This window comes from Lissotriton helveticus, chromosome 3_1 (assembly GCF_964261635.1).
Source record: "Lissotriton helveticus chromosome 3_1, aLisHel1.1, whole genome shotgun sequence".
In the NCBI taxonomy this organism is placed as follows: Eukaryota; Metazoa; Chordata; class Amphibia; order Caudata; family Salamandridae; genus Lissotriton; species Lissotriton helveticus.
In genome coordinates, this window is record NC_136061.1 from 995,767,415 (window position 1) to 995,792,604 (window position 25,190).

General features: G+C 42.3%; 1 protein-coding gene across 3 annotated transcripts in view; it reads left to right on the forward strand.

Annotated features, from left to right (window-relative positions):
* Positions 1–25,190, forward strand: part of CCDC141 (coiled-coil domain containing 141) — an 808,330-nt gene that overhangs the window by 215,876 nt on the left and 567,264 nt on the right. For all 3 annotated transcript variants that reach the window (XM_078681492.1, XM_078681494.1, XM_078681493.1), the window contains exon 3: positions 21,154–21,345. In XM_078681492.1, the coding sequence (XP_078537618.1) occupies positions 21,154–21,345 (192 nt within the window). The remainder of the gene's footprint in view (positions 1–21,153; positions 21,346–25,190) is intronic.

Genomic DNA, 25,190 nt, shown 5'->3' on the forward strand with positions numbered 1-25,190 from the left:
AACTAGGCTAACAAACACAACACCCAGCCTCCCCCATTCTGTCCTGAGGGCAGGATGGCCTTTCAGCAGTAAAAAACTAAATGGAGTATTTTTCACTGTGAGGACCTAACACACTCCTTAGTATATGTCCTGCCTTTTACCTACACTGCACCCTGCCCAGGGATTACCCGGGACCTACCACAGGGGTGTCCAATGTGTATGCAAAAGGGAAAGTAAGGCCTGACAAGTGGTTGCACTTGTCAGGACAACATGCTAAAGTAGCAAACTGTGCACAGGCCCTACACTGCAGGCCTGAGTTCCCTTCTCCACTCACCTTTACATTACTAGCCCTAGTACACACAGTGCACATCACTTGGGAATCTACTAGTAAGGCAAGCATACCAATCATGGCCAACCAATTACCATTACACTTTACATAGGGAACACTTGCACTTTGACACTGATCAGCAGTGGCAAAGTACCCAAAGCATCTAAATTGGCAACTCTATATCAGGAAAACGGCCTAGGGGAAAAGCAAAAAGTTTAGGGAACTTTTGCCAAAAAGGCCAAGTCCTACAAGAGGTTGCAATTTTTATCACAGCCAGTAATGAGCCCATGCAGAAACTCAACAGGAGTAGGGATTCTGACCCCTGAACTAACAGGAATCTGGGGACCCACGTGTCTGGAGTGTGTTCCCCGCTGCTCCCTGTCTTTTGACTGTTCAGTGTATGCTAGGCAATCTTTCATGGCTTCCCCCATTTGCCCTTTGTCTCTGGGAAGATTGCACTGCTGCTCACGCAACTTCTCTGTTAGTTCTTTGTGTTAGGATAACGTATTCTGCTGCTACTTATCCTGCACACCTGCTGTGTGATTGTGGAGTTTTGTAAAATATTTTCTGTATACAAATACTAAAGCGATCGACATTTTCAAAAATTGTTCTGTTCTTGTGCTAGTGGGAGCACTCTAGTGCCGGACTCCACCTGCCATGTCTGTTTCATTTTGTGCAAACAAGTAATACATTAAATAAAAATAAATACCATTTTGAATACGTACGCAGGTTGTGTATTCTTTGATTTTTATCATTAGGGCAGGTAAGCATCTCATAGTTAACAGTCTCTATACGCAGATGAATAGTCGGTTGGGAACACCACAAAGCATCAAAGCTGTAAAGTACTTCAAAGTAGAATGTACGGAAAAATGCACAAATCTTTTATCGCCTTCTACTGTACTTATTGTTGCTGCAGTTCCATTTGTTTGCTTCAGAAATGGGTGTGACGTATCAGGTGGGTGTGGGTGGGAAGATGAAATATAGTTTGTCCTCGGGTATTCTTGTCTTTCGTTTGCCTTTATTTTGTCTGTGCATTTCGTTCACTGAAGACTGTCAGTTGGACAATTTATTTGCCTAATCATTGTTCAGAGTGAGCTGTAGGAGAGTATTGTGAATGTGACCAAAAAAATGGTTGCACTTGACTTCCAGGGGCGGCCTTAGGCACAGGGCCACCAAACCCTAGGGGCCACCACGCCAATATATATCCTTAATATAATAATCCTCTGAAGATAGATACATATTTGCGTGGCGGCCCCTGGCAGGGATTTGGTGGCCTCCGGCTCTGTTCCACTTCCAAACACCCTGATCCCCCCCCCCCCCCTTCTTCACTGGCCTCCGCGCTCCGCCCTGCCCGGACCCCATCTTCCGGGGCCCCCTACCTACGCTCTCTGCCCAGGGCCGCCATGATCCTAGAGCCGCCCCTGCGACCTCCTTTGTTGCCAAGTCAAATAAAACAAAAATGTGCTCGGAAGCGTTAATTCTGACCATAGGTCCATATGATTTATTCTGCGGAAGGCATTTTAACAGCAGTGGAAACCAAATAAGTCTATGTGTTCCAACGAGGCTCAGCATGCTGGCTGCGGCTCTGACACCGTCACTACATGCGCCACTACCCTGTATGTCAATGGAGGGTCAATTCCTCATTAAAAGGGGCTCTGGGTTGGATGGGGATGTCTAATGTCAAGTGCTATTCTTTAACCTGAAAGCAGATTGGCCACTGCGGCGCCAGCTTGCTGTGTGGTGGAACCAACGGATATCTGGACATTGGAAGGTACCAGTGGTACCCTCAAGCTAAGGTCTCTTGCATCTTTATGGCAGGGGTGGCAGCTGTCCGGAATACGTGAACAGTTGGCATAGCATTACTGTGCAGCAGAGGTCTGACAATTAGTGATGGCCAAAGTAAACCCTTCAAGTGTAGTGTGCCCTGTCTCGGTGGCGTAACGCAAAATGATGGGGCGCCCATGTAGAATGTGATTAGGACCACTGAACCTGACATATCTCCCATATATACATTGGCCTTGGGCTGAATGGGGACAACTCTGACGGAATGGGTCCCCCTTGAAGGACTGTGCCCCCCTCCCCCCGGCACTGCAGGAGCCTGTGTTTCGCCCCTATCCGGTCTTTGAATTAGGTTTGCATTTCGAATCTTGGGAGGGGCGAAAGCTGACAAGGTTTTCTCACTTCACCTAAGTTTGCTGATGTAAAGATTTCCGGCCCACATACCTACAGTAACTGAGCTTTTCCCAGCCACTGAGTGTCCAACCCATTAGGAAAAGGTCATCCTACAACTCGGAAATACCCCGAAGTTCAATCTATGGACTGCAGTGGACAGGGCAGTGATGTGGTGGGAACTGGAGTGTTGTGGGAGGAGAGCAAAGTGGAGGGGGCGATCTTCAGCACTGTGATGGGGTGCATGCGGGAAGCAGACAAGTGACCTTCTCAGAGGTGTATGATGGCACGGCAAGAATGTAAGTAAGTAGGTAGGGAGGTTGCCTGAGGTCACCTGCTGTGGTATGCATCCCAGGTGGCAGGGGGAACAATTCCACAGTGCTACGAAGACACACTAAAATCACGTCTTTTTAAATTAAAGATTGCCGGCTCTGCTTTACACTGTACGAGACTCACAAAACATTTTATAAAATGCGTTAATGCAAGCCACTCAACTTCCCAACTTTTCACATACCTACTATTGTGGCTTGAGACACAAGTTGGGATCACTGACACAATATCGAAACCAAACATTTTGTGATACAGAAATATTGTGTCAAAAATATGAATCCCAAAAATACTGTTTTTCTATACATATAATGGCGAGTACAGAAGTATCCCCAAAAATCTAATTTTACACTGTTGAAAAACAGTGGACGCAGGAGGGGTTACATTTACTATTCGCACTCCAGTCAGTGCAACAGTAAGGAAAGCATTTGACACTGAAAGGTTAAAATTTAATATTCCTACTCCAGTGTGTGCAACAGTAGGGAAAGGATAGGACTCAGCAGGTGTCAAATGGACTATTACCACTCCAATTGGTGCACCAGTAGGGAAAGCGTTAGACTCAGAAAGGGAACACTTCAAACAAATAAAACATTTTAACAACTGTATTAAATACCCATAAATATAGAATTCTTAATAAAAAAAATGAAATGTCTCAATGTGACACTGTGATTAGGTGATTCTTCGTAAAGTACTCTTAATCTATGACAATTAGCAGCACCATTATTTAAATCTTTGATTGCTCGAAAGTCCTCTATTGGTTTTGGAGGTAAAGGGACGATTTTACTCATCCAATTGTTTTACCCATGCTCATCATCTCAACAGCAAGGTTGACTCAGCCTGTCAACTTTCAGTGATGGTAAACACAGAGAAGTTTTCATGTGAGCTAATGGTTTTGTGTTCTGTCAGCATATATTTTTAACAATAGTAAAAGTGCCAAAGCACATCCATTACACCAGTTTACAACTGTGGTCAGGGGACACGAGGTGTTGCAACTGCTACTTTCCTTGTACTACCGGGGAAGATGTTCCATCAATAGAAATATTAGAACACCCTCAATTTGCATCCACCCCCGTCAATGTGCATCCACCTCCGTCAATGTGCATCCACCCCCCATCAATGTGCATCCACCCCCATTTGTGCTTCTACATAGGCCCTAAATCCGAGTTGTATTAGAAGGAATCTGAATTCCGAGTTGTGTTTTAATAACCCTACGCCACAAATTTTTCTTGGCAGACTTCCAGAGGGAAAACGCGATGAGACCCAATTGAGTAAAATGCCTTGAAAACTAATAATTGGTGCAATAAACATCAGCCGGTTTAAGTGGTAAAAAAGTACAGGTACTCACCAAATTGAGCCGGCAGCTAGGAGTGGGACTAAGGGTGGTACTAGATGCTGGTGGTGGGGCATGATGGTATAGAGACATTTCTCCTTCTGTAAAGTATTCTTTTGCATTTGCAAGAACAAAAATATACGTTTAGTAGTCTGTTTCAAGTTTCTAAAATATTTACGCAGACCATTGAATTTGAAGAGACTTGTGGACCATCATTTCTATGTAAATGATCTGTAGCTCAAATTTACTAGGTTTAGAGTTCTGCATTATAGGCAGCCATGTGTGATGCTATTTCAGCACTGGGTTCTCCGAAAACCTTTAAGTCCCAGGGCTGCATGGCCGTGGCTGGGAATTTGCCCACCACCATATGATCTAGGCTCAACCCTGCTCGACTTTGACCCAGCATTTTGTGACCTAGCTCTCACAACCTAGTCAATTAAGTGTATCACTAAGCCAATCTGGTGTATGCACAGTTGATTGCATTTAAATGTACAAGTCAAAGTGGAACAACATTTCTAATTCTCATGATTCTTCGTGATCTTCAGAAAAAATTGTACAGGTCAGAATCTAGGCATATGGAATATAAATCTTTGTTCCTGGTCTAGGGCTGTATGATGTAGAGTCAGTTCCACACACTGGGATCTTCGTTCAGTTCTTTGTTAACTTGAGTTATATTACGTGGACTAGGACAGACAATGGTCTGAGTCTGGCCCAACAGTATTCAATTTGTCTTAGTAACTTTTGCCAAGGCTGTGGATTTTATCTATGCCCAGCAATTCCTGATCTTGACCCCGCGCTTAGTGCCTAATTGCAGCATTGAACTCAAGATGCATTACACTGATGAGATCCAAAAAGTAATATAAACTGATTTAGTTTTCTTGCATTCCTACCTAGATGAGAATCTATCCTGGCAGCCATGGTGGACTGTTCCTATCGAAGCATGTTAAAGCCACATGTGTGTTTGACTGGTTTCTATTTGGAGTGGCAAAGAGGGCCAAAAACAATGGACCAGAACGTGGCCCTGAGTAATTACCTACAGAATTCCACTCATCACCTTTTGTGTTTTTTTAAGTGAAATGCACTAAGAGCAATGGGCGTGCTCAGATATGGGATCCATGCTGAATGTGCCATAGGTCTCAAGATGCACTTCGTTGATGAGGCCCAAAAAGACAGAAACTTGTCTTAGGTTGATTGCGTTGCATCTAATGCGGACCTGGCCTGGCAGTTAAGACTCGCTTGTTACAGTTGGATTAGGACCAAGTCCGATTTGAATATGGCTGGTTTCTGTAGGCAGGACGAAACTGAGATCTCCATGGCATACATGCCAAAACTTCTCATTTAGACCAGAGACTCACAGGGGCTTATTTACACGCCACTTGCACCACAGGTATGCCATTTTCCCCATATTTAAAGTGACGCACTGGCGACGCAAGGGGCTTGTAAATAAGCCCCACAAGTTCTTTAATTTAAAATTATGGCTTTTCTCATAATTTCGTCCACTCTGATGAAAGTTAATAGACAAATAAAACTATCTATGAATTCCAACTTCAAAGTCACTATTAGTTGCTTCCAAATGGTGCTTTTAATGTGAGGGACCAAGCAACTCATCTGTCTTATCTACCATGGAAGTAGAATGGGGAGGGTCAATGCCTCCATTGCAAGTTCATCGATCGAACTTGCACAACCCTGCATTTTCAATTTTCTCTTTCTAGCCATTCTTTGTAGCCATTCAGCACTAATCAATATCCTACAGGCCTGGGTACCCTCACCCATTCAGCTGCAATTTTAAAGTGATCCTTTTTTGAAGGGCTCATCCTCATTTTCTGGGACATGAAATGAACATATTTACGCTGTCCATTGTACTTGTATGGAGAGTCTACATTGGAATACCATGTCCATGCCATAGGGTTACCGCTGCACATATTCTCCATTGCCGTGTGATATAAGGCTTGCACAATTGTTATAGTCTATATGGTTGGTTGTCATTGACTATATGATACGGTCAGCACTATTGCCATTTCGGGCCATTATTGTTGGATATTGCCCCAGCACTGCATGATCAAGGTTCACTGCTCTGTATTGATTTGGGCCTGGACTGTGCCAATAATGTACAATGAGTCAAGTGTGTCTACTGAACTAGCATACTGGTCTGCGAAATTTATTTAGAGTTACCTTAACAATATACCACCATTGCTCAGAAGTGCCTGTCCGATTATGTACGCAAATTAGGTCATGCAGAGGCGCGCTGTTTTTATGGTTAACTCCTACTGAGAGGGTTATTATGGTGAATGTGTATGTTTCATTTGCCTGGAGATTCTATGGACAACATAAATGTAATTACCCGTCGTCTGGAGCTGCTCTCTATGGCTGTGAGGTGTGAAGGATTGCCTGTGAGGGACCTGCACTTCTGGACACGTTCGCCTGGAGGGAGGCACTTCAGCATAGAAGGTGTTATCCAGACTGCTGATTTTTGTTTTAGAGATGCTGTTTAGGAGGAATGTGAAGACCTGCAGCTATGAGGCTCTACATCAGCAGGGAAGCAGTCCCATTGAGTTGAGTGGAGACAGACCTCAGTAGCATTTGCACCACTGAACTGATGGTTAGTCTGCCCTTGACATCCGGTGGAAGGGGGGCTGAGCCATGTCTCTTATACCCTATCTTGATCAAGCCTTGGCACAGTATTTAAACAAAGCCATTCATTATTCACTACATTTCAAGCCAATAACCAATGTGAAAAAGCAAAGTTAATGAAATCACATCAATTGCAAGCAGAGTTGACAGAGTGGTGCATAGACAGCTCCACTCTCAGAGCCTTGTCATCAGGGAACCTTGCAACTGTTAAAAAGACACAGTATGACAAGCTGCTCCAATCGGTATTGGTACTCTCCTAGGCCTGCAGAGGAGTTCAGGTAGAAGAAAATATGAGGTGCTGGTACACAGGACCTGTGAACACCAGCCCATTCAAAGCAATGCCAGAGTGCGAACATGAAGTAGGAGGAAATTACCTCACATAGTAAATACCCCACCCTGGGGCCAGGATAATTACTGAATGTTGTTATTACCCGAATTCTGCACAACTTAAAATCAGGACCATTCCAATGCCCTGATTTACCAAAAACCTTCCCAAATTCGAAATTAAGACGAAATCTGGACTAGGCTGATTTTTATGGTCCTGATGAAACGACACATGATGGTTATTAGAATTTGGTACCTCCCCTAGCCACAATGTTTCCATATACAGTAATTGTGAGATAGAATTAATGAAGAATTGGGTTGATTATCTATTGCTGCTTGAAGCCTAGTCAAGACTTCTAAATTGTAAGCTTTGTTTTCCCTTTTAAAGACATTTTAGAGCCCTTGCACTCATCTTTTAAATTCGATTGGGCCAGTTCACAAAGATTTAGCTTTGAGTAGGTGTGACTTACTTTTGTAGCCTTCTATCTTACTCCTGACTCATATAGTGCAGGTATAAGCCGCGAGAACTACAAAAGTAAGTCACAGTAAAATCTCTGTGAATTCTCTTGATACCTTCTGATAAATTTCTGGAGCTAATAAGTTGCCTGTATTTAAGTTTTATTGGCTGTATCAATACAACCCTAGAAAAAAAGAGAACAGGAATATTCAGTTTCATGCCGAAGTCTGTCTTTTAAGTGAAAAATATGTTTGATACAGAACACATTCGCTTGATAAATCCTGTAGTATATGTGCATTCCGTCATTATGGGGGCCTTACACAAAGATGGGGGCTCTTCATCAATGAGTACATAATATAGTACGCCTTCACGTCATCATAAAAGCAGTCAACTAAGATATTGCGAGAGTTCTTTGTCTACTTTGGTCATAGCTCTTGGAGACAGGGTTCTGTGCCAGGAGTACTGAGAGTTCTGCACACTTAGGTATATGTAAGTGGAGTAAAGGATGAAGTGTCACCATGGAAGATGGTAATAGCTACTACCAGGTGGGAAACGGAAGCTGAAAATTAAGGAGGAGCACAGGAGGGACATGCAATATAAAACCCACTAACATGAGGGTAGGCAGTGGTGTAGCTAGCCGTTCTGCCACCCTTGGCGGTGCCTGAGTTTACTGCCCGGCAGCCCCATGGGAGAGTGGGGGTTGGCGTGGCCCCCAAAATTTGGACCGCCCCCCTTGCTACGCCACTGAGAGTAGGTCAGTTGACATTTCACAAAGTTGCACCCACATCTACTCACTCCAGTAGCACTACAGCCCAAACAGGATCAACTCTACTCCAGCCAAGCCTTGGAGTGAGTCACACTCCTCACATGGTAACCCGGAGGTGCTGCAAGAGAATTGTAAAAAAAGCAATGAAGGCAGGGAACTCACTACAAGTACAAACCACAAACACCTAAAAACAAATGAAAAATTGTCATGTAAGGAATTAGTACTAGGAGAAGAATCCCAGTTGGCAGAAGCTTTGATGGCGGTGGCAGCTACAACTACAGTGCTAGCTACATCTCCTCCCTCAACGCCCCAGTTGCAGGATCATTGTCAGGGCCCTGATCAAGCTCCCTCCACTACTGAACGGACCCTGGAGGCCATACCACTCTGTGACCTGGCTTCCCCGATTCCAGCCTCGACCCAGGCTGATGATTTATTTGGGGGTAGCACTGCACGTACTATTCAAGACGTTTTATCAGAGGGCATGCAGGATATCCCAAATGTAAGTACTGCCCTTGATATGTAACATCTGTCTTGGAAGAGTAGCAATGATGCCGATCTGCCATGCTATGCTCCTAGAGAGGTGTTAGACGAGGATTCATCAGACAAATTTAATTTTGGAATGCTGAGTGCCAATTCTAAGCCAGGTTAATCTTAAAGGTTGTGGCTGCAAGAGACCACTCACTTGCTCATGGATACTCTGCGGTCATTACTGCACAACCTGCATAGCCTGTGGATAGTGCTCCACCTGTCGTACAAGGAGTGGCGATCTTGGCTCAGGGTGGCCATCGCTTATTGATCAGGATAAATTAAGACAGTCCAGGAAAAAGAAAAAGCCTTTGGATCAGGTCACCGCTACTGTATGGCAATTATTTAAACTTGTGAGACAGTGTCAGTATGGCAAGCCAGGCAATCAGGTTGTCAAGAGTAGCCCTTTGAGGAAATTGGTCACTTCCATGGAAGAAGTTAAATCGATTTTATCTTGGCTGTCTGCTGTGCTCACAAGGCCAGAAGTGGAAAACCCGTGCCCTCAGCAACAAGCACAACTGGTTCCACACTCTCTGCATATATGCTCCATGCTGAATCCTGGCTATCCCTCAGATATCTCTTCAGAGAATCTATCTGAACAATCTCTTTTACTTATGACTAAGGAGGGGGGCATATGGAGGTCTACAACAGCCATCTTTAAGATCAATTAGGTTGGTCCTACAAATTCAACGGGCCGAGGCACAAGTCTGTTATACCCAGGCAAGAGCAGATCATTTACACATGGAAAAATCACTTGAAAAAGTCTCCAGGTAGATCAGTAACCTTGCAACTGATGTGGCAGATCTGCAGGAGAGGGTTGCCCATAATGAGGAACAAGCAACAACTACAGCTAAGTCTAAGAGGACCTACTGAAATCATCTTCAAGCTAAGATTGAGGACATTGAAAACTGGCACAGGTGGAACAATTTGAGGATTTTTGAGATAACTGAAGGCAAAGAAGGCTCTGACCCCAGGCAATACATGGTTCAATTGTGCATGAAGGCTTTACCTGATTTAAGCGATTGGGAAGGGGCTGACAAATACAACATGCTCATCTGATTCCTTTCAATCGTAATGTCTCCGGTATCGAAGCAACACAACCCGATCTATTTTGATATATATATATTGGGAACTTCCTCCTGAGAAAAGCTATCTCTCTTACAGCTCGACCGACATCACCAGTCTTAATTGACAAATTGTCGATTGTTGCAAGATCAGATTTATGCAGTTTCACAATGGACCAGCGATCTAAGCTTAGGCAGTTTATCGATCCATTTAAAGCCACAGGTGCTCAAGCTTTCTTGCAGGAACCTGCATGCCTCGAAATTATGAAGGATGGTCGCTCTCGGATGTGCTTTTCAGAAGAAGGCCTTGGCTTGGGTGAGAGGGGTGAACAATCATACCTTACTGTCAAATAACATATGAAATGATATATGTTATAATGGCACTATAGCTTTGCTTAATCTTGGTTTCTGCCGCTTCGTTACTTTCAAATTTTGATATTCTTATTATGGGTGGGGGTTCCAGGCTGGACGGGCTGGGGGCTCTCTTGGGCTGTTCTCCATCAACGGCACCAGAACGGGGTGATGCCTTCCTTAGGGCACAGGGGTAGGTGCTTGTGTGTGTGGGGTGGTGGTTGCAGTGGGCACTCACTTTAAAATTAATGTTATGGATGGTCTCATTCAGGCTACTCAGGTTTATCGGCCCAAATGCACAGGGTGGGGGGTGGGAGAAATAGGTCATAATAGGGTGAATTCAAACAGGATTTATACTTTGCTTTTTAATGGATATGTTAAATTTGTATTGGAATATCTAAACATGGGAATTTAGATTTTTTCCATTTTGTTTAGATGGCTAAAATGGCTTAGAATAAATGTATGTGTTGGAATGTGTCAGGGATTAATGCACCGTCCAAACAGCAATTAGAACGGGAAGAAATGTAACATTATAAACCCCATGTGGTGGCCTTGACAGACACTCACTTGGCATACAAAGACAGGGCCCTACTTAAGGATCTGGGGTAAAATACTGTTGCCTGTACAAAACAGACTGCAGCAATTCGAGGGTTGGCGGTGCACTCCTCTAAAAAATTTCAGGGCCAGGTAATAAAGTCCATGGCTGACTCTAGGGAGGGATGGGTTTTTGTACAGTTGCTTTTATATTCTGGTAAAATTGTATTATGTGTTGTATATGGACCAAATACTGATGACCCCGAAATATTTGATACACTTTTCCTGGAATTATTGAGCTGGGCGTGGGAATTGATTTTAATGGGGGACTTCAACTATGTAATGGACTTCCCTGAGTGACCTAATTAAATTATAAGGCATTTGTGATGCCTGGCGGACTCTTTATCCAACAGATCCTGGCTACACATATTATTCCCATCCTCACAAGCAATAATCAAGAATAGACATGGTCTTCATTAAGCGTATGTGGCTTGAAACTATGGAAATGTCAGTATGCCCAAGGATAGTCTCAGATCATAGTCGGATCAATTTTCCCTGGATTTAAATTGTGACTGGTCCAGTCCTCCTAGGTTCACTTTCCCTCACCATTTATTGACTAATAGCTAGCAGATTAATCTTATTTCGGACTCTCTTAGGGAGTTTCTTACAGCTTCTCCATCAATAATAGGGGACACAATGAAGGCATATGTCCGTGGTATCACGCTTCAATATGTAGTCAAACAAATTAGAGCCAATTCCAAAGAAGTTAACTTTTTATATCAAATGGTCCGCCACCTTGAATTGCTTCATGCACTTAAAATTACACAGTGTGGTATTGATGCATGTCAAGTATTTACTCAAATTCTACAGATGCGGGCTCGTGCTGGACAGCAAATGAGGGAACAGATAGCTGCTAGATTTGTTAAATATAAGAGTCTTCAGCATGAATATGGTGAAAGGGTCGGTAGAGTATTAGCATATCAAGTTACAGAAAAACAAAATAAGGGTTAAATTCAGGCCATCAAGGGACTAGATGGGATGTTCTATTCAAATACCACACCCATTCTAGAACAATTTTCTCTATTTTATGAAAAGCTATGTAGCCAGTCACAAGAGTTTGATCGATGTAAATGTATAGAATACATTGGACGCTGGAATCTCCCATCTCTTGGGCAGGACCAGTTAAAGGATCCAGGCGGTGCCTTTTCTGATTTACAAGATGTTTTTATACAGCATTTTCAGTTGTCCACCGCAAAATTATAAAGCCCATGTGACTTACAATAGTACATGGGACAATGATAATAAGATACTATTAGCACATCATTCCTGCTTACAGATCCATAGATTATGTTGGTTACACACGAAGAAGTCTCAGTATGCTATTGCACGCATGTATTGCCACATCATGGTATGTGTGTCTGATGCAAGGCCATGGACAGCATAATCAGGACATATCTTGTCTGGGCCAGTACCAAAATACCTGATATACATTCTATTCCATCACATAAAAATAACTTGTCGTTTATGACTCTGCGTGTATATCCTGCGTAAGTCTTATTTGCTTTCCTTCTACAGGCGTGTGCTCCTTACAAATGTCTTTGACTAATACAGACCCTATCATGTCGGATAGGTTAGGGTGCACACTCAATGGAACACTGGACAATTATTTTTCTAAGACTGTTGTCGATGTTTCTATGGAAATTACTTTAGCAGAGCGGCGAGCAGAACGCCGCCGTTCTGTGGAAAGTATGAAGAGTAGGCCCATGATCGAGTCACCGTTACCAGCTACTGCCACTACTGAAGGGTCCCAAAATGGCAATGACTGTGTACTTCTATCGGATAGCCTGCCCCTTGTATTTAGAGACTGTACGCCGTCACCTAGTCCTTGCCTTAAGACAATTGTGAATGACTCGTTGCCTGTTAATTGTACCAGCATTCCCCCAGTAACCGAGGCATTGATCACCCCCACGCCCCTACCAAATAAAAATATTCAAATCAGGGCCAAAAAAATTACGCCACCAAGAAATTATGGCCCACCGCCTACCAAAAAAAAGGAGGAAAAGGGGGGAATTGCATCAACAGAAGATAAGTCATACGGATTTCGGTAAAAAGACCAAGCCCACAATTGGGAGTGGCAAGGCCCCAACAGTTACACCTGAAGTAATTAACCCTACCCCATTATCCTTACCCCCTACTCAGATGGATTGTGAGATTAATACTGACACCCCCCCAGATGTTACTGTGCCTCAGATAACCCATAATGCAGCTACACTGGAAAGCATCGAGTATTTAATTAGGAATTACTCACAAGCTATAATCGAAAAGTTGTCTAAGGTGGAAGAAAGACTGGGGAAACTAGAGCGGGAACTAGGGAAAAAGGAAGCCCCTACAAAGTCAGTTGTAAGTAATGCCATCCTAAATATTACACCGCCTACCCAACCTACAACACCTGTCCCAATTCCAGTTTTGAACCTGACCTCGAAACCACCTAACAATAATAATAACAATAATAAGCAATATATCCCACCCCATACATTACCAACAAATAAACCCGACCCGATCCCGGTTATATCAACTAATAGACCATCTAAGGATCTGGGTAACACATCTACGGGGATACCAACTAGGGAGGGAGAAAACTCCAGGTATACTCGGGGGAGATTAAATAGGGTCCCCCTCCCAGAACTTCCGCCGGAAGCAGTGCCTTTCGCGGTAGTTCTTACAGGGGTACCTGAGCTGGAAAAGAATAAGCGGGAAGGATTTGCCCAATTAAAGAACAAGATAATGCATTGGTTGAGTTTATACAGGCCAATCGCTAGCAATTTTAGCGGCGAAATTGTACACGTCCGCTGCCTCCAGTGGTTGGGGGGAAGACCCTAGGATACTGCAGGGGATATAGTGGTGGTGAATTTCAGAGACCAACAAGCTGTCCAGTTTATATTAAACTGGCCACCTGGAAATGCCAATAATTGTATCATCCCCCGACCACTGACATACTTCTATCCGATATCAGTGGTATTTCCACCCCAGCATCAATTCCCTCAATACCCGCAAATACAGGCTCATTCTAATACCTACCCTTTGACCTTACATAATGTCAGGAACCACCCATATGTGCCTTACTCTGTACCGGCCCCTGATCCCTATGGATGGAATTTTGTACCCACCAGGATCAATACAACCACCAATGGGAGAATGGACCATTTAAAACCTTTTACGCCATTGGAGACTACAAATAGGTTCGATATATTCAATGGGTTAGATGATTGTGATTGATGTTTCTTGAGTCCTTGGGTTGAGGGAAGCGGAATGCATTCTCCTGGTATGGGGGGCACTGCCACTGGAGCTGATGTAATGGGGAATGTAATATGCATTTCCCCAGTTGATCAACTTAATGGGCAAACTCCCCCCTCTGTCAGGAGTATACATACTGTTGGGAAAGTAAGTACCCCAGGAAAAGGGTATGAGCTAATAAGTTGGAACATTGCAGGGTGGAGTAATAAGACGGACAGTCTGGGCTGGTCTGAATTTGTCACCAAATTTGATATTCTCTGTCTACAAGAGACGTGGTGTACTAAAGATATCACCCTAGAAGGTTATGCTGCCTATAACTGCCCGGCCCTGAGTTCCAGTATGGGTAGAGCTAGAGGTGGGCTCGTAATTTTGTTATCTGTGAGATTGCCGGCACGAGTCAAAATACACACGACAGTAGGCTCACACTCACAGATACTATGGCTGCAGCAGAACGGAGGTAGGAATGTCCTACTAATTAACCACTATAATAATGTATTTAACCATTCCAGCTCTGTAGTGGTTGACGAACTTGAGGAGGCAATTGAAAATCTGTGTGGGCAAACTGGCATTACCTTTGAAATTTTGTGGGCTGGTGACTTCAATATTTATATGTGCCCTCTCTCTTTCACAAGGGGATGTGGTTTTGGAGGGGAGGATGGGGAGGACCAGGCCCATTTTATTCACACGACCTATGGGAACTCACTCAACACACTCTTACTTAAATTGGATCTGACGATTTTGTCACCAAGGAAAGATAATTAGGGCAATCCGTTACCAACCTTTGTGGGAAGGAATTCGGCCACTATCATAGACTATCTTATAGCCTCCATAAGTCTAAATACTTTGTGTACTGTACCTGAAGTACTAGACTTGGCTCTTAGTGACCATAACTGTCTTACAATACAGTTGCTTATGTGGGGGGAGAAGGATGTGGTATCCCACGGAACAGTGGCGGATTTAATCCCGCACAGACCAAATGGTCCTAGGATCAAATGGGGGAGACATAATGAGGAACAGTTATTGGCCAAAATTGTGTCTGCATGCCTACCAGAGGTGGAAAATTGTCTTGAGCCCAATACATGTCCGTCAAGTATATTAGCTGGGTTCGAATTGATTAATGCGACTACAAAACAGATATTGACTAAGAATAAGGCAAAGGGACAAGGGGCCCCCAGAGGGGGCTTGTACAAAATCCCTACAAAAACTAAAAAACGCCCTTGCTAGTAAGCCCAGGGATAGGGCAGTGGTTAGATCCCTAAGAAGCACTTATAAAATGCATCTGAACTCGAGAAAGCAGGAGTTAAGAGAGGAAGCATGGGATAATATGTCCAAGGCCGTAGATCTCCGAGATTCTAAGTTATTTTGGAATACCGTAAACAGCCCCTTCCTTCATGATGAGGTATACCCAGTGCTCTCGGCCCATGTAAGTGAGGAAAACTGGGTATTCCACTTCTCTAGTATATTTAACCCAGGAGGGATGTCTATAGATAGTGACGCGGTTGCGCTCCCTAGCCCATCTACATCGCTTAACATTACAATTGGTGAGGTGGCTAGTGCAATCCGGTGTAGCAAGGGAGGGAAGGCCCCCGGCCCTGATGGGGTCCCTGTGGACCTATACAAAGCTGATGTAACATTATGGAGTCCCCTGCTAACTAAAGTATTCAACGTGGTAGCTCTGGCCTCTGCACCACAGTCTTGGGGAGAGTCGATCATTATTCCTATTTACAAAAAGGGAGATAGGAGCGAGGCTAAGAACTATCGCCCTATCTCCCTCCTCGACTCCTCCATGAAAATAATGAGTAGGGTGTTATTGATCCGATTGGAGGAATGGGATGAAGAGAACGGGATCCTTGCGGATTCCCAGTTTGGTTTCCGCAAGGGGTTAGGCACTATAGAACAGTGCATCAACCTCGACCTTATTATAGGCAAATATACGCGTGCAAAGCAGGGTTCGCTGTTCCTCTGCTTTGCGGATCTATCAAGCGCATTCGATTTGGTCAACCATGGTCTCTTATGGAAAACCCTATTGAATATGGGGGCCCCACCTGAAATCATTTACTTCTTGGCTCATTTGTATGGCAACTTGTCCGCTAATATCAGATTTGGGCCATTGGGTGAATGTACCTCAAGCATTCGAGTAAGGTCCGGAATAAGGCAAGGATGTGTTCTTGCCCCTCTCCTATTCTCCCTTTTTATTAACGCTATTGAGTTAGAATTGCGTTCAGTTAATGCAGATGTTCCGTCCGCTGAGGGCATATCAATTCCAGTTCTGCTCTACGCGGACGACACGGTCCTTTTATCCAGAACCCCTGTTGGGCTACAGAAATTAATGGATAAGTTCCAGGATTTTATTAACCAGATCGATGCTATGCATTTTCCCCTCCTGTGCTGGGATTTGATCATTCCCATGTTTCATGACGAGCTGGGCTCATCATGAGCGTGCGAGGAGGCTACCTCATGACGAGCCCAGCTCGTCATGAGCGTGGAAGGGGTTAAAGGGAGAAAACTCAAGATTAATAATTCAAAAACTTTTATTCTGACTTGTGGAAAGAAAGTCAAAAATGTAAGATCCTTTTCATTTAAGGACCAAAAGATTCAAGTGGTTGAAAGCTTTTGCTATTTAGGTATTACTTTTAATAGTGGGGGTATTTGGTCCCAATGTCAGGGCAAAAATGGGTAAAAGTGCATTTGGTATTTTTAAATTTGCCTCCAAATTGGGCTCAAGGCGCATTTCTGATATGTTACATATATACCGTCACAGATGTGTCGCGTTGGCCCTTTATGGGTCAGGGGTATGGGGACATTGTAATCACCATCTACTCCAAGTCGAAGAAAATAAATTCATCAAGAAACTCCTCTGTCTACCATCGTCCGCCTCTACCAGTTTGATACATCAAGAGGTTGGTTTGGAACATCTCACAGATCTTATTAGCCTTAGACCACTACTGGTATGGAGGTCTATCTGGTTAAAAGAACAGACCAGTTTTACGAGGAAAATTATTAACGACTGTCTCCGCCTTGATAAGTATAACCTGATTCCCTGGCTCAACTATATATGTTCCACATTTGAGGATGTTTTTAAGTTAAATGTCCGTGTAAACCCCCCTTGTGCTGTGGATATTTCAAAAAATGAGTTAAAACATGTGTATCTGAGGGCAAAGGCAGAAAAGCGTTGTTCAGCCACTATTCAGTACTCTACTCATCGCTTTTATAGTACATATAATTTGGCTGAACCTGGTTTTGCAGAATATTTAAAAATGGTAACTATACGATCACATCAACATGTCCTTACCAGACTACGTATGGGGTCTGTCCATTTGCTTGTTGCCTGTCCGCACATTCAACTTCACACTGTAGCTCCTTGCCCGTGATACGGATCATCTAAACAGAGCACTGTGCACTTTTTACTGATTTGCCCTTACTACTTGCAACTCCGGATTATTTATCTGAAACCACTTTTAAAAAAATATAAGGTATCCTCTGTGAAAACAGCAATGAGTCTTTTATTTGCACTTGCCAAACCTGACGCATGCTTTTTTACAGCTGTTTATATTTTAAAATCTGTATCTCTTAGGAAAAGCATGTCTTTTATAATGGAAAGCTTGTAAAATGTATTGTAAATTGTAAGCGTTGTGATGTACTGTGCACTTTTATGATTATTTTATAATGATCGAATAAAGTTTTTGAAATAAAATAAAATAAACTTGTCGTTCAGACTCGAACAAAATTATAGATAAAATAATGTAGATTAACAATGTGTGATAAGAAGTCATGTGTGGGTTCCAATAAGACCTATTTTTCCATTAAACATATAATCAAAACTCAAACTTACAACACTACAAACTGCCATCTAGACTATGTAAGTCGGGTCAAGCACAGGACATTGATAGGTCTGATCTCTCTTCATACTATTTTAAGCCTGATATTAAACTTACTACAAGCATGATTTATCAAGCATTTCTGCAATTTGTTGTGGAAGACATTCCATTATTAGCATCAAAATTGAGCAGACTTTTATCATCTGACCTATCGGCTGAAGAAATTCAGAGGGCTCTAGATCAGCTAGATAGTTTGGTACACTCTGTTAACCTTACAACAATGGCGCATACAATACCCAGATGTCATTGTAAAAGGGGGAGTAACTGCTCCGACAGGTGGAACAGATAGAACAAGATGCCTAAAGTGCAATCTCTTTGCAGCTGATGTCCTACATATGTTTGCACGCTGCTCCTGTTTGCAAAAATTCTTGGAAGGGTTGATGAAGTATATGTCATTAATCTTGAGCTTGCCCGTAAATTTATCTGTCAAGGAGAAAATGATGGGTATTAAGTATGAATTTGTGGGGGCTCACAGAAATGTATTACAATCATGCTAGCATCTGTCCGACCCTGTATTGCAACGGCATGAATCTCCGAGAGTGGTCCTAATTACTCTAAGTTGCGAACCCTTACTATCAAATATATGAATTGGAGCCTGCTTTGGCTAAAGCAAGGGGTTTTTCCTCGCTCCAAAAATTTGATAAGATGTGGCAACATTTCAGACTGGATCTTTCTTATGTCGATAATGATTGATTGGAAGGTGAAATGGTTTTATATGTGTTTATATCCCTGTAATGTCATGTAATATAATCAAATCTTGGTCAGACTTTTAATTAAGTTGGTAATTTCGGCGAATCCATGTATGAATTTATTAATGATAAATTGTGACTATTTGCACTGTTCTTTTATATGATAATGTTAACCTGTATGAATTGCTATTCATTGGCTACTCTATGGCCAATTGTTGTGTGTCGATTTAGATACCGTATATAGGTTTCCCGATTTATGATCTTATATAGGCACAATTCCCATTGTCCATATTTAGGCTTAGAAATCCTACCCTTATTTAGGCATTATCCATGCTAACCAAATACAGGCATGCCACCTACATCCATCCAACAACGTCCCAACCAGTTCTTGGAAACCCAGACTATTAAGCCTTTAGGATTTCCCCTTGCTTGGATATGGATTTCTCCAAGAACTAATTTCTTATGCATGAACATCTATTCCTCAGGAGTTCATTCATGACATTCTTCTGCCTGAATTTTACATCAATACTGGCATTCCTAAACACCTTCAAGGTATAAATATACCTTCACTTACCATGGCAAACCACGGTTTGGCTGCCTACTTGCACGACGCAGCTCGCCACGGCAAGTTCGGAAGGAAGTCAAGTCCCCGCCTGACGCACTGACCAGACGCTGTCATCCTCTTTGCAGAGAATCCAGCTCCAGTGTTTCTGACTCCCCTTGCGGGGTGTTAGAGATCGAGACTCGGAAAGAGATTCCAACCTCACTCATTCTAAGGTATGGAGTGGACTAGAACCTAAAGGGGCTTTTTACAAATCTTGGCAACACCAATCTAAACTATAGCCCAACTAGACTATAGACAAACAGCACCTACTTCTTAATTCGTACTACACTTAGGTTAGGTATACTGCGGTAGAACTAGCTAGAAGCATCAGAAGTATATTCACATTTTAGCCTGTGTTATTTATGAATGTATTTTTATGAATATCTGTCATAGCTACAAACCATGCTATTGCAGTATTATTTTATCTTACTGATAACGCTGTACGAATTATACTTCGCATTCTGTCTTACGATCGTAGCAGTTCATATCTCTTGCACGAGAAATAAGACTGTTCAATAAACCCTTTTTATTGAAATGCCCATCTATCTATTTCTGTGTAACTCTGTAGAAACGAAGCATACACGATTGACTGAGTGAAACTGTTATCTATTGTTTCCACGATTCTGAGATTGTTCCGAATCTAAGGGACACAAAGTTGTCATGTTTATGCGGTTGTCAGAAACATATCCCTTCTTGTTTATTCGAGAAGTTTCTAGTGACCTTTGAGTTAGCTGGCACACACAAATAATCAAAGTTAATGTACTCGATAGATACATACTGACCTCAGTCCTATGTCAAAACTATAGTGTATATTATTTCAATGCGCCGAGCCTATCAGAGATATAGGAACTACACTACACAATAAAAAAAAGAAACATTGTCACATAGCTTTAGACATTGCATAATCCCTTACTCATATTTGTATACAAATTCTTTTAAAAAAAATTAAAAATCATTGTTACTTTAGATATTATATATACCCATTTACATCACACTGCACAAATATCATACCAGACCTGATTAACTGTTAACTGTTTTAATGCTCACAGTTTTGAGTAACTATACGGTTTGTACTTATTAACTATGAATCTGATATTATTGTCTTTGATTTGTATTCTTTAATGGTGATTTTATTTACTGAATAACGATATATAATATATATGTCATAACATATTAAAAATTACAATTAATATAAAAAGTAATGTAACTTCAGGCATGGCAGACATGTGTAGTAATCAGATTAAAACATGCAAATATAGCAATACATATACTTTGAAAATTGTACACATACTAATTAATGAGTTATTTAAAAAAACTTTTCTCACATCTAACACTACTTTATATGCGCTCGCTGATGCATAATAACTCAAACACACACCCACACACGATTCACCTCCATAGTTCCATATTGTCTCAAAGAGCAAGGGGTAAATAGCAGAGCCCAGACTGCTTCCAAATTGAATATTTGTCTGGTGTGTGTCATTTTCCTCTGATGACAGTTGTGTTCTTATTCTTTTTGATTTGTAGTTTTACATTATGTAGGTAGTGATCTCTGCCTTTGCTATGCAGAACTGTTTGCTGGTCGTTTGCCTAACATATGCCTGTGAAGTTACCAGCCATAACTTTAAAGGTGCATTTTGAGTTATGTGTGTCCCCAACCTCTCACCTGAAGGGCTCGGGCCACCAACTTGAGCTAGTAGATGTACATTTCTGAATTGCAACTATGTGGAGAGATCTCCACATGTATATTTCCATTTGGGATTTGTGTATCAGAAACTTTCCTGCGATCAGCCTCACTAAATCTGTAATCACTTTCAAAATCTATCACGAATCTTCTCTGATGTTTTTGTTGTGTAGTTATATGGCTTAGTTTATTAAAATTACTGTTAACCTCTCTTTGCAGTCTCTGGAAGATAATGTATGGGATCTTCTGTGTGAAGCGGACAAGGTAGCAGACAATAATATTGAACAAAGCCAGGTGTATGAAGCAATGGCAGAAACTCTGGGAGAAGCCTGGACCGCTCTTGTCCACATGCTCGAAAAGCGAAAGGAACTTCTTAGTTTTGCTTCAGAATTTTTTGACAATGCACTGGAGGTATGTAATATATTTATTTACTACACAGTTTTTTTGCTATATGCTAATATAGTCAAGCTAAGAGTAACCTAATTATTTTGCATTTATACAATAGCAATATTGGCAACAAAGCACTTGCATGGAAACCAGTTTGGTGCAAGGCTTCTTCATGTTGATGGAGCCCTGCGCCAAACTGTGATAAGCATTGTCAGAAACCGCCATGACGACGGTCCCTGATTAATGCTTTAGAAATTACAGCAGCTTCGGCAGGTGACAAATTCGGCAGGCGGCATCTCCGCAGGAGCGACAAAGTAATTTACTCCATCTCCTTGGCTGACAAAAAGGTCATCTGACTAGATACATATCTGTCCTTTAATCTGTTCAGAGACAGTACTTAAAGAACTTCACATGTAAGCAATGGCCTACATCAAGGATGTGCGTTAGCCCCAATTCTTTTTAGTGGCATATCTTCCCACTATTGTAAATAATTAAAATTTCTTTTCCCCAAAAATTGGAGTGACCTACATTCCTTGTTCAATGTATGCTGATGATATTCTTATTTTACAATATACTCTGAGAGGCCTTTAGAAAAAAAACTTGATGCACTAACAGTATATTGTGCGTCAAACAACTTTAGGAATAACTTAGATAGGACAAAAATGCTAGTCTTTAGTAAAAGAGTGTCTATTCTCAGCTGGTTTATAGATAAATTGAAAGTTGAAGCAGTCAAAACATGCATATAATTAAAGTTATATCTTAATGCTAATTTAAAATGAAAATATTACAGGCATGGCCATGTGTGATTTTTAATGATATGTACGGGGGATTGCCTTATACTCCACTTTTGAAAGCATTTTTGCACAAAATCCCTTCAACAGCTCTTTGTGGTTCTGCAATATTCTGTATGAAGAAAGGAGATATTCTAGTTCCAGTAGAAAGTGTGTGTGTGGGTGTATAAAAAGAGTTTTTAATCTTCCAAAAAGGGTCTACGATCCAGAGCATCCTTTGTGAATTGAAATCGATTTCCTGGCCATATATGGCTCAAATACATTTTTAAAAATTGGAATTCAGACTTATTCGGGCAGACAGCCTGACTAGAATATTCTAGATCTCTTAGACCGAAGCACTATGTAGTGAGCTAAAATGGGCTTGGGCATTTAGAAAATATGCACAAATACCAAAAAGTATATAATATCTGCAGGGGCTTATGATAGCTGGGATTCATTCCTTCCCAAAAAAAATCTCCAAAAAGGTGCATGTATTCTTGTCTAATCAACAGGATATGTGGTACTTAGCCCACAAACATTTGATAAATATGACATGTTCATCTCCGGAAATTGTGATTTTTTTTCATATTGGTTTTATTTGTCAGACCCTTTTCTTCATCAAGAAAGTTTAAAATATAACATAAAATGTAATTCCTTATTAGTAGTCCACAGTTTGGATGTAAAAATCAGAGAAAATAAAGGCTATTGTGTATGCACCTTAAAAAGAAAGTCTACCATTGTTCATGTATTGATTGATGGATCTCAAATTTAAAATGTGTCAGAAAAGTTTTAAAACTTTATTTTGAAAGTATGGTGTCTTATCGCACAACTTACTGCAATTTTATTTTTTGGGGAAAAAATGTGATGCATCGGTGTGACAGTGGGATTGGGATTTTTAAAAATATCTGTGAGAAATGTGTATCATCTTGATTGTGCTTTGCCGAAATATATTGTTTTATATAATTTTATGGACAATTGTCTAACTAAACATATTGTTTCCGTTTCACATGAACAAGAAACATACGCCCCTAAGGAAGCTTTGCGATGCTTGTTAATTGTAACTTCAAACATCTAAAATGGGAAAAGAATCCTATCCAACCAATAGTGTAGAGCTCAAACTGTTACAAGGTCTACTTATTAGAAAAGCTAGGTTGTACATTTATTCATAAATTGTAATTATTTATATCATTGAGGTTTTGGGCTCTGCTGCCTTCAGATTTTTCATGTGTGTAGTAACTGAGATAGGAAAAGAAATGTGTAATGAATTCAATCTGATTACTTTTTCATTTTTCATTTTTTTGAGTTTTATATAGCACGAACTAGACCCGAGAAACAGGGTATCAGAGCGCTTTACATGAGCACCAGTTTCGTTACAGATGGACACATTCATTTTTGTTAGGCACGTGGAGATTAAGTTATTTGCCCAGAATCACAGGATGTTGAGCGTCGTTACAGAGACTCGAACCTGGTTCCCCAGCTTCGAGGTCGACCGCTCTCACCATAAGGCTACATCCTCTCAAAACTTGAAACATTGATTGCAGATTGTTCCACTATTTCTATATGGCATGGGTCACACTAGGGTATTGAGTTTCAAAGTACCTTCCACTGTGATTAAAATGTGTGACAGCTGATAATAACCTCTCGGGGAGATAGTGACTTTGTTTTGGTAGTGTTATCTTTGTGCTGGTTTGACTTGAGGAAATCCTGGTTCCAAGATTATTGTTAACAGGTGTGTTTGGAACCATGTTGTAAGGAAACGTGTGTTGCTGTTTTATGATTTTTACTGGCAAAAGGAGGATAGCAGTGCAGTAAGGAAATGGCTGTGAGTTCTTACACATTTCCCTGGTTATCTCCAATGCCAAGGGGATAGGGGATGTTGAACCAGGGTTTGTAAGCTATACTTAGCAGATTTAGTAAACTTGTGACTAGTTTCATTAGTTGTAGGTCTTTTAGGATGTTATGTGCATGGTGAGCTGTTTTAAAAAAACAATATTATATGTGGGCTTTATCATAGTTTAACCATGACTCCATCAGCATGTGGTAGTGTACTAATCTTGAGCAAGAAGGTGGGATTGCACTTGACGTGCAGTGTTGAAGCTCTTTTTAATTTTTCAGAGGTTGAAGTCAGCTTTGTTGGGTGAATATTCAATTATAAATTATTGTCAGTTAGGGGGCACTAGAGAGCGCACTAGCAGTATGGCCGCACCGATGTGAGGCTCCTGCAGCCTGGATTAAACAATCCGGTATTTATCCTCCATATCCACCACCTTTGCTCGTCCCGACCAATTTAATACATGGAGACCACACTAATGCAGCCTCGGTGAGAATCTCAGTGCCCTACAATTTGCCGCTCTGAAGATACGACGGCCGGAAGTTTTAGCCGGAGCAGAATTCGGAATCGGCTGGTGATACTGGTGGAGTTGGCAGCCTACGAGAGACCGCGATGCCCCAAGAGGCGAGTGGGCCCCACAGCAAGCACTCCTGCGGAACGTCCCCTGTCAGCGCCGAATGCAAGTAAGACCCTCGGGGGGCTCCGGGAGTGACCTGTGGCGATACTACCGCCGAGAGCTGTACGGCTGACGCCTGGATCCGCCGCTGCTGCTGCCGGAGCGGAGACACTGGACTCGCCGAGCGCCGACGGCCTGAGGTGGTACCGGCCATTTTACGTGGCAGTTACTGTGTGATACTGCCGCGCGGGTATACTTGCCTGACTCGTCCCTTGGCCACTGGATCTCTGCACCCGGTCACTGCTAATGAGGGCACAGACACTGGCTGCTGTGCCTGCCACCCTTCGCGCCCACACCGAGGCTCGTAGCACCCCGGAGTAACTTGAGATCATCGTGTGGTCCTTTGCTAGGGGAGCCGCCGTCCTGCTGCAGCGAGATCTACTTTAGACCCCCCCGCCCCTGCAGCGGGCACTAGGACTGTTGGGCGGCTTTTGGGCGATCGCTGGCACCCCGCACCGGTGAAACTGCGACGTGAGGAGCTGCGAATAACTGATTTGCCTGCTGAGACCTGGGAGGTCGCCCGCCTTCATGCGGCATTCTTAGGGCCGAATTCCATGCTCTGTGGCAATACTCTGCCGTTTCTGGGCCCCCT